Source organism: Cataglyphis hispanica, chromosome 5 (genome assembly GCF_021464435.1).
Source record: "Cataglyphis hispanica isolate Lineage 1 chromosome 5, ULB_Chis1_1.0, whole genome shotgun sequence".
NCBI classification, from domain to species: domain Eukaryota; kingdom Metazoa; phylum Arthropoda; class Insecta; order Hymenoptera; family Formicidae; genus Cataglyphis; species Cataglyphis hispanica.
Window position 1 is genome coordinate 4,045,893 of NC_065958.1, and position 10,890 is coordinate 4,056,782.

General features: G+C 28.8%; 2 protein-coding genes across 2 annotated transcripts; one reads left to right on the forward strand and one right to left on the reverse strand.

Moving 5' to 3' along the window:
• Positions 1–1,757: 1,757 nt before the first annotated feature.
• Positions 1,758–4,042, reverse strand: LOC126849685 (probable transcription-associated protein 1). The gene is made up of 2 exons (XM_050591778.1): positions 4,014–4,042; positions 1,758–3,372 (listed from the first exon to the last, which is right to left on the reverse strand). The coding sequence occupies exon 2, from the start codon at positions 3,370–3,372 to the stop codon at positions 1,912–1,914; it is 1,461 nt and encodes a 486-aa protein (XP_050447735.1). The 5' UTR covers positions 4,014–4,042; the 3' UTR covers positions 1,758–1,911.
• A 1,369-nt stretch (positions 4,043–5,411) lies between these two features.
• On the forward strand, positions 5,412–6,771 carry LOC126849703 (protein G12-like). The gene is made up of 2 exons (XM_050591825.1): positions 5,412–5,437; positions 5,700–6,771. Exon 2 carries the CDS (start codon positions 5,700–5,702, stop codon positions 6,381–6,383), a length of 684 nt encoding a protein of 227 aa, XP_050447782.1. The 5' UTR covers positions 5,412–5,437; the 3' UTR covers positions 6,384–6,771.
• Positions 6,772–10,890: the final 4,119 nt, after the last annotated feature.

Here is a 10,890-nt window from a genome sequence, read left to right on the forward strand (position 1 = left end):
TTGGAATTGTTTGCTGCAGACACCGCGAGCCGTTTGCCCTCGCGCCCTTCTGAATCCTATACCTCGAGCTATACCTTCTCTTTGTCGCTGGTCTCCCCTGGCTACCGTTATCATGACTTCAACATGAAACTCACACCAGCCCGGTAGTCTCGTCGCGTTCATGCAGTTCCTAACATCCTCAGAGGTATTAATTTCTACCACCCGGTGTGCTTACTGAAGTCCTCGTGTTAAAATGCTTGCCCGTGTTCTTTCGAATTGCCCAAATAATCTTACTATTAAAAAAATATGTATTTATATATTTGTCGTTTTCGCGATACATACACACACATATTATACAATTGATTGAAATTTTGCTGATGATCAAATGTATGTTTGTGTATATGCGTGTGTGATCACAAAGAATTAAAAAATATTACCATAAGTATACAATTAGCATAATTTATAAGATATTATATACCTGTAAGATTTCAATTAGGGAATGGTGTATTTAAACAGTCTGCATCTATTTTAGAATTCGATTATTTTTTATTAAAATATTATAGTATACTTATAATAAAATTTTTAACTTCCTCAGAATATATACAGAAAAATGTGCATTTTTTCATTGAAATCCGACAATGAATTATTCGTTCGAATCATTTGAGTGATTCTGAATGTGCGGAAAAGAAGAGTAATGAATTCTGTACAGTAGTATTTATACAGTAGTTTTTGTATTTTCAATTTTAAAATATATCTTATCTATCTTATTAAATCGTGCATTCTCATGAATATAAGATTAGTGAAAAATGTAATAAAATCGATTGTATTTGTTTTTTTCAAAAAAATCATATTAATATATATTTTTAAGATAATTAAACACATAAAATTCAAAAATATTACAATTTAATATATAATTTTTATAATTGTTATTATAAATTATTTAACTCTCTTTTATTACCATTATATAAATATTGTTCAAAATTTTTCAAGAATTTATCAAAGTAAGTAATTTGATGTTTTCGATATGATTTTGATGTCTTCTTGCCCCGTTCAGAAAATGTGTCGTTATATAATATTTTGATCAATGCTCTTGCAAGGATCTACGAAATCTTTAAATATGTCTCTACAATATCTATAGAAATCTAAAAACTACCGAAATATGTTTCATGCAGAAGTTAATCAAGTGCGTTCTTCGGCACGGCATTTAAAAATATTTCAAATTATTACTTAAAGAGCTATTTGTAATGACATTTATAGATGTGGTATATACGTGTATATAATATAATAATTATCTCTTTTAATATATAAATGTCTCAAATCTTTTTATCTCTCATTATCTCGTTTCTTATTATAGATGACGTTTTTGCACAATTAAGACGTACAAGATTAGTTGAAGTGTTCGCTGAAATTCTCCTCGTGATAAATTTTGATTATTGATAAAACTCATTCTACCATTGATTTGCTGATTATATCTCAGATAATTATTAATGATTTATTGCACATCTTTAATCAAAATAAATTCTATGGTATTCTTCAAAGCTTTCTTTAATTAGACAACTAAGGTGATGAACCATAATATCAAAAAAAGTATTATATTGCATTAAAAAATAATACATATAGTTTACATAATATAATATATGTATATACGCATGCGTTAAATATATTAATTAGAATTAAAACTGATTAGTTGGCAGGATATAAATATGTTTTTTCTCTTTGATATTTATTTATATGATTGTTTATATTGTGGAAGTAAACGAAAGAAAAAAAATAGGTAGTTTATTATAAGACGCAGTAAATTTTTTATTAATTACACAGAAGCAATATATATATATATATATATATATTCGAACATTCTTACATTATTACATCAATATATAATTTGTTTGTATAAATTGCAAATAGTTAATGTTTAAAATACTAAATAATCTTTTATTTAAAGCCAATTATTCTGACATTAAGTTTCGTGAGGTCTTCTAAATATAATCCTTGGTCATTGCTTTTCGTGATAAATTCCTGATAAGTTTTAGTATCAGAGAGATTTTTAAGAATATTTGTAAATTCCTCAGATGAAACCAGTGTGACAAACTTGCTAAAAACTTTGGAAGTTTTGATTTTTTCCTCAAAAAGAGCATCAATCTTTTCAAGAGGTAGCAAAGCGTTAATGTCCTTGATCATTGCTTTCATTCCACCGCCGATCTCTTGTATTTTAATTTGAGATTTGAGGAAGCTTTCTATTTTAGGAGGCACATAGTCCTCCATACCGATCATATTATGGAATTCCTTGAGCTGTTGAATAACAGGAACTCCAGCATTATGGAGAAATACTACTAATTTTTTATGTTCCTCAAGAGCTTCAAGATCGCGTAACAGATTATGGAATTGAGAATCGAACATGAAGAGAATAGCATTTTGTACTTCTTTATCTTCATTTATATATTTGATTATTATCTCAATAATCTGTTTTGTTGGAAGAAGTTTCACAAAGTCGGCAATCTCTTCTACTAGCGTTTTAGGAATTTCTGGTATAGTAACACCGAGAACAATATACAAGATATCTCCTACGAATCTTAAATTTACATTTTTATTCTTGAGGCCTCTTAGAATGATCTGGAAGGATTCACTTTCGGAAAGCTTGTTAGCGATCTGTTGGCTGTTGGATTTGAGTTCTTTGAGCAAATTATTAAAGGCGGAGGAATTTCTCAGCTTATCCACGTATAGACTAAGAAAGTCATCATAACTCAAGAGGTCCTTGATGTCTTTAAATAATCCTGCAAGCCCACCAGTTCTTCTTTTCATTGCAATATAAGAGAGAGGTCTAATATCAGCTGAAGAGGCAAAGGTAGATTTCGATGTAGGTGCAGATGAAGATGTAGGTGTTGATGTTGGTGTTGGTGTTGGTGTTGGTGTCGATGTAGATGCAGATGAAGATGTAGGTGTTGATGTTGGCGTTGGTGTTGGTGTTGGTGTTGGTGTTGGTGTTGATGTTGGTGTTGGTGTTGGTGTCGGTGTTGTCGGTGTTGGTGTCGGTGTTGGTGGAATTAGTTCTTTGATTTTAAGGGCTTTATTAATTTGATTTATCAAATAATAGCTTTCGATGCCTTCTTTTTGCAAATAATCAAGAAGATTGAGCACTTCGGGAATATTCTCGAAATCTATCACTAGGTTTTTGAGTACAGGTGTGGTTATGAGAAAGTCAACAGCTTCTTTTACTTCAGGATCATACTCCAAGTAATTTCTCACAACTCTAGCAATTTGTCTCACAGGCAGTAAATCGAGAATATCTTGAAGATCTTCATGAAGAGCACCTTTGCCGAAATCTGGGAACTGATGAGATTGACCCAGGCCAATGATGGCCAAGATGGTAAATAGCGCTGATAGAAGGAATTTCATCTGCAAATATATCATAACTTATTTAAAAAATGTGGAAATATTACAACATATTTTATAATGTGCGTATATCCAAATATAATGTATATTGAAAAAATAATATATATTAAAACAATATTTTTTGTAAACAGAAATGTATTTTTTTAAATTATAAACTAAAATTTTTTATAAAATAGAAATATATATGTATAACATATAGTTATATATATGTGAAATATATGTGTTATGTATGTATACAATATTTAATAAGTATGTATATCATATGTGTATGAAATTTTTCTTATACATACTTATCATACATACATATATATATATATATAATTGAATTATTAATTAATTAGTATTTATAGTAAATTTTATTTGAAAAGAAAATATTAATTTTAAAAGATTAACCACAAATATAGATTAAACATATAAGATTAAAAATAAAAAATTACAAACATATATATATGTCATTATTAATAAGTTAATACAAAAATTGACATCTCACATACATACATACACATGTATTAAATTTCTACTAAGAAAGGAAAAACTGACTCTAATTTATATATAAAATAATTAAAATTAAGAAACAATAAATCATACAATAATTGTTCAGCAAAGTTTTCATAAAAGTATGTAAAAAAGACTTTCTTACTTACCGTGGCAGCTGTATGAATGAGCTTTGAGATCGGTGAATAATTATCGTACATTTATATATTCTGCTAGTATCAAGTTACATAAAAAACTAGATAAGATTGCAATCAGATCGATATATTGATACGCGAGAAAAAAACTAAGGATTATTTGATAAGTTTTTAAACATAGAAAACACAAAAGTTTATATTATTTGTTTTTTCTTATACATGTAATGTATCAAATAATGAAAAAAATAAATAAGGAATATAATGCACTTTGCTATTCATATTATGATAAATATATTAAAAATTCATATATAGATTTATTTAACAGGCATGCATTTTTTTAAATCGGATGTTTTAATAATCAATTTTAAATGTTTAGAAATTAGTTCAACTATAACATATTATACACATTTTACCTCACAATTTTTATATTTTAATGTTGTTTAATGACTAATCATTTATTTTTGAACATAAATTATGATCAAAATCTTGATATTGCTAGTATCTTAACTTGTGTTTCTTACAATATAATCATTTTTAATAAATTGTTTTATCGTTGTGATTTCATTGAGATATCTTGTTATTAATGATATTTATCTTACACTGTAATATCAATCAATATCTTAGTCATAGATTATATATTTTTCGTAGAATAACATTCTTATATTGAACATATTATAGAAAATTTCACGGAATTAAAATACATAGCACAATATATCATTTTTACTTTTTTTTAACATTTGATATTGGTTATGTCGTTGATTTCATTTCCCGAAACATATATTTAAGACAATATGTCGCCAATATCAATTTCTTTGTTTTTTTTCATATGTACACAAATAAAAATTATCCACAAAGTAAAAAACAAGTTATTTTTTAGAATATATGTATTTATCTATAAATTACAACAATTATTTAAAATAATGGAAATAAAATCTAGATCTTAATTTGATGCATAATAAAAAATATGATCTGATTTACTTACAATGTAATGATTCTTTGTATTATTAAGAAATATAGAATTTGACGTTATAAAATATCTATTTAAAAATATCATATAAAAATATGTATTTAAAAAACTTATTATGTGCTGCTACTATATCAATTTCTTTGTATTACATTTTTCGCGTTATTGTATACACACACATAAATAAATTATCACAAATTACCACTGCAGCAAAACTTCCTAGAAATAAAATCTTACATAGAACAGCACCAAAGATAAAGAAACGTATCTAGAAAAAGCAAACAATAAATATAAAATTTTATTAAATTTCTCCATGCTCAATAATTTATCGAACAATTTTTACATCTTTTAGATAACAATGTCAAAATAATCTTATCTGTTTTTTTATTAACTGATTTATCTAAACATGATGCTTCCAGTACATAAATATGTAATAATTATTTATGAATCTTAGTAGTTATCCACATCTGTCACGGTGAGTTAAGAAAAAATTCTTAAGCATTTTTTGTAAAAATTTTGATTTTTTTTGTATTGAATAATTGTCAAAATTATTTATATGTAAATACTGCTTTTTTAAATTTTGATTATGGATTTGATTATGGAGTAAAATTGATATATTTTTTAAAATAATATTTTTTTATTAGTATGTCATATTTATATCATATTAAAAAGTACATTATAATACATTATAATAGTTAGTATTAATTTATTTAGCACGCGACGGTTTGCATTTGCAGATGAACTTCGCATTGGTGCTGTTTGCTGTCTTGGCCATTATCGGCTTTGGTCAAGCTCATCAATTTCCGGATTTCGGCAAAGGTCTTCTTCACGAGGATCTTCAGGACATTCTGGACTTAGTACCTGCTGAAGAAATCACCAATGTAGTTTACATTTATTTGGCGGAGGATTCTGAAGTAAACGATGCTTTTCAAAATCTTGTATCCTCAACCATTCTCAAAGATCTAATGATAGATTTTGAAGCTATCCCAGAAGTGATCAACTTTTTCAATTATCTGCATGAAGAAGGCATCGATATTTACTTTTTAATAAATGAAATTAACAAAGCTCTCGGTATCAAGAAACTCGAACCACCTCTCTCTCATGCCCATTCTACGATGATTACCGGTGGAATTGCTGGCCTTTTCAAAGACATCAAGATATTGTTCCATTATGATGATTATATTCGCATCTACGTGCGGAAGATGAAAACCTCTTCAGCTTTCGTCCGCTTCGTCAATCAACTCAAATCCGACAATTTCCAGCAAATTATTAACAAATTGTATGAAATTAATTCGTTTCAGATCATTTTAAATTTCCTGAAGAGTAAGGAAGTGAATACAAGAATCGTAGCGGACATCATGTACATCGTTCTCGGCATCAGTGTACCGAATGAACCAGTTTATGTTTATTCTTATCCGTAAAGTAAATTTTATTATTTAATAAAATCTTGGATTTTTGGTATCTTATTTTGATAAAAGAATAATGAAATTATACTAAATTATATAAAAAAAAAAATGAATACGTTTTGAACGAAAATGAAGATGTTTTTAACTATTTAGATTAACAATCGAATTCCATTTCATATTGCGTGATATCGGAGTTCTTAAGAAATATCAAATACTTATATGTCAGAGCAGAAAACTGAATTTGATCAAATTATTAATTATATTTAGATGTTATTCGTGTTTTCTGCAACATAAATAAAGAATTTATAATTATCATAAAGCAAAATAAAAATATGTTTAAATAGACATAATATTATCTCAAATAAAGTAGATGTGTTAATAATATTGCCTAATCTTTATTTTTACATATATGTAACCCGATAATGCCCATATATGTAATAATTAAAATTTATTATAAAGTATTCAACATAATTTGTATTCACTTTTAAAGTTTTATTATTGTGATACTTCTGATCCATTTATGATCCTGAAAAATGTTCCTTTCTCTGTTATTGATTTATATAAACACAAAATTAACTATTCTTTATTCAATTTACTATGGTAAGATTATATAGATAATACAAATGTACGACTTAAAGTTAAAAAAATACAAATATCTTGATTAAGAAATTATATCTTTACTAAATTATTGAAAAAATACAAAATTATATATTTTTATTAATTTTTAAGTATGTGATAATGGTTCAACATGTAAAATGATTCTCTCTTATTGATTTTAATAAAAGACAGAAATTTATAAAATTAGAACTTAAAACATGCATGCGATGTTAATAAACTTAAGATATCGATTTTCGAATAGTTAGTTTCCGATAAATGAGAAAACGATTACTTTAAATTTCAGTCTATATAATCATAATACAAATATAAATTATATAACAAATATGTAATTAAATAAGATTGTTATTAATTATCTAGAAAAATTTGTATAAAAAAAAATAAATTTTTTTAATTTAAATAAATCTACGATATTTCCTATATTAATATATACGTGATTTAAAATCTTAAATAGATTGAAATATTTAACATTTTTGTAAGAGATATGTGTGTGTGTGTGTGTGTGTGTGTGTGAAAGTAACTTAATAATTTTTTATTATGCAATTTATCAAGACAAGTGAATCAGATCTGTTTGTAATCTTTCTTTCAAAATTTAATTGATAAGATACAGATGTGTTATCGAGAAAAATTATCTATTGCTTCAAAATGAAAAGTATTTATAAAAAGCTCTACCATCCATAACCTAGAGAACACTTTTTTGAAAACACATTTGAAACTGGTTATTTTAAAACCTATGGGACGTATTACAATCATTTTGATCTCATTTAAGAAATAATATAATTCTTTACAACTTTTGTTTTGGTACTTTATAAAAAGCAAAACATTTTGTCAAGACAAAATATTTGATAATATATCTAAAATTATTTTTCACTACTTTTTTAATTACTTTTGCTCTTTGTCTATAAAATTGTGCAAATATATAAATGTTAATATTTCATTATCTTCATTGTTTAATCTATTAAAAATTAACAATTTCAAATTACGCTGATATTATGATAAAACATTTTTTAATCTATTAATTTTGAAATTTTTCCATTAATGTTATAATTTTCTAAGACAGATTGATTCCAATTTTTTTCAGTAAAAAAAACATCATTGTTATGTTTTCTTTAGCACACTTAAAGTTTTACTTATCATAAGAGAAGGCGACTCATGCACCGCGTGTTACGAATGACTTTGTACGCTCGCACCTATTCGATAAATAAGAAAAGACGAGTCAATGCAGGTGTGACGCTACCTTTTAAAAGAAAACTAAAGAATTGGCATCCGATTTTTCGTGCTGGAGCCAAAAAGAATATCGTTAGTCGTAAGGTGGCTACGTACAGGCATGAAGAAAGTAAAACTACAGAGACAAAAATAGAAACAAGAGAGCTTAGAGAGAATGTAGTGTTTTTCTAATTAAAATTGTTATGATTTAATAAGCTTTGGACCATTGGCGCGTAATGATAAGTAATGAAAAAGATAAATAAGGCAGAGCAAACGAGAGAGATTTCTAGAAGAGGAATAAAGAGAGATCGAGCAATTCGATTTTATAATTTTATTAATAAGTCAAATAAATCAAATAGTAATATAAAAAAGTTAATAACTTATACTGTGTGTAAAGAGATACATGCCAAATTTATTCGTCTCTAATTTCTCAAGAAAAGAGGAAACTTTGTGATCTTCTATATCTTACACTGCACTACGTTTAATTGGCAACGGCGGTAGCATCGGCTTCATAATTGTACTTCGGAGGATCCCCGTTTCCTCTGAAGTTCCACCTGTGCGCGAGGTTGCAACGGCAAGTCATATCAAATTATTTTCTCTTGCTGGCCAGAAAACTTTTGCTCGATATTATGGCGGCATGTGGCGGTAACAGCCTGCCATGCCAGTCCTATCGTTACCGACCTAACGGTCTCGAGGATTTTCACAGTAAAACAAGAAGAACCAACTAAGAAAATGTGTTCGGTATTGCATTAAAGCGGCTTGCCGTCGGGCAGAATTCCGCGGGTAATTTCGATACTTCATTCGTTGCCATGCCGATACGTAATAATGGATGCGAAACACGTACATAAAAAAACATTTTGAAATTTCAACAAAACTACAAAATGCTACGAAAAAAGTAAATATATTATCATATTTTTTTTAATACCGGCGACATTAATTTATTGAAGATCATAAAAGATTTATATAATTATAGATCCGTATAACAGGAAATAATTTGCATAAGTCTTTGTCAATCACATAATATTTTTAATTTAGTAATTAATATTTAAAATCTCGTTCTAATATCGGAATAGAAATAATCAACTTTTAGAATAAATGAGAACGAATACCTTATAAAAGCGTGGAATAAAAGTGCAAGAGCGGGCGAGAAAAAAATTTGTATTTTACGGCGCGTTATCCGAAGATGACATCAAGAATTGGTGACGGACTAAACTCGGCCAATCGGAAGTCTCTCTCATGTTTGATAGCGGAAAAAAGCTCCCGAGTGGCCCAAAGGTCAACGATAGTGCGGGGAGTAAAGCGCTTGTTTTAGTCCTTTTAGTGTTACGTCGTTCGTGTTATGTTGCTTGCTTTGCGAAAGACTCTTGGACAAAGGAGGACTCCGGGACGATTCTATGTTGCCGGAGAAGCGGAGGGGTTGCTCGCTAGAAAGTGGCAGAAAAGGTGGCCGTAACAAATCCTCCGCAAGTAATCGAGGTCGTGCCTCGGCAAGGTTTTACTCTCGAACACTTAACTCTATTGCGATTGGATTCTCCAGCTGCCTGTAGTACGCTCACCATCGCCCGTTTCGTTTTCTCGCTACTTTGCCGCTCTCGCCCCGTTTCGCACGCCCACTATCCCCTTTGTCTCTTTCTGTACTGCTGCCTGGATCACCTATATCGCGGAACACCTCGGTAGTTTCTTACACGTGGAAACCTTATTACAGGCGACACGATAAAATACCCCAGAGAGATGGAGGAGACCGTTGCTCGAGGACCGGCACCACTATGAACACTGACAGGGTGCAGTGAGAAAAGACGATACAAGAATTGTATCCCGTGCCGCAATGATAACTTTTAAAGAGTGTACATAAAGAAATATATTCAGAAATACGCGAAAGAATATATGCATACATACATATATGTATATACATGTATGTGTTAGTTAAAAAAAAAAAATAATAGCCCTTTCTCACACATGTATACACACGTATATCATTATAGAAAGTATAAATAACTTTATTCCCCTAAACAAAATTTAAAAACAAAAAGCTAAATTTGTGGACAATTTATATATTATTTCTTTCCAGAAATAGAAAAATAACATGTAATTCACAGAAATTAGATTATTATAAAGATTTTTGAACAATGATAATATAAATGAAACAAAATATAATTAGAACCGTTAAATAAATGAGATAAATACAATAACTTTTTAATTTTATAATAAATAGTTAAAAAATTATTAACAAAGTAACATAAATATATTTGTATAACAGTTATCTTTAAAAAATTAACAATTTTTAGAGAGAGGGGAGGAAAATTAGAACATTATATTTTAATTTTATCATTAAAAAATCATTATGCGGTTATTCCAATTACAAAAAAAAACAGTAAATGTGACAAGTGTCATAAAATGTTAGAAAAGTTATTAGAATATTAAAAAAATGTTGCAGTTATCTCGGAGTAACAGCGGCATGATGAATTCTTAGCGGTCGGTGTAGAAAATATGACTTTCGCACCGCAGAATTGCGGGATCGTCGAGGAGAAGAGCGATAAAGAACCGTAGGGGTTAGCAACCTCGGTGGACGTGCACAAGTTCGCTTGTATTTCAATGTCGGGACATCCGGCCACTCCGACGAGTGATGTGGTCTGCTATCCCCGTACATCCGGCCGTCGCCAAACACTGTCGTGTGCGTTCGCCCTTCCGTATGTTTGCCTGG

Excerpts from the sequence above, each read along its gene's own strand:
- LOC126849685 (XM_050591778.1), bottom strand. The coding sequence starts at position 3,372 with ATGAAATTCCTTCTATCAGCGCTATTTACCATCTTGGCCATCATTGGC.
- LOC126849703 (XM_050591825.1), top strand. The coding sequence starts at position 5,700 with ATGAACTTCGCATTGGTGCTGTTTGCTGTCTTGGCCATTATCGGCTTT.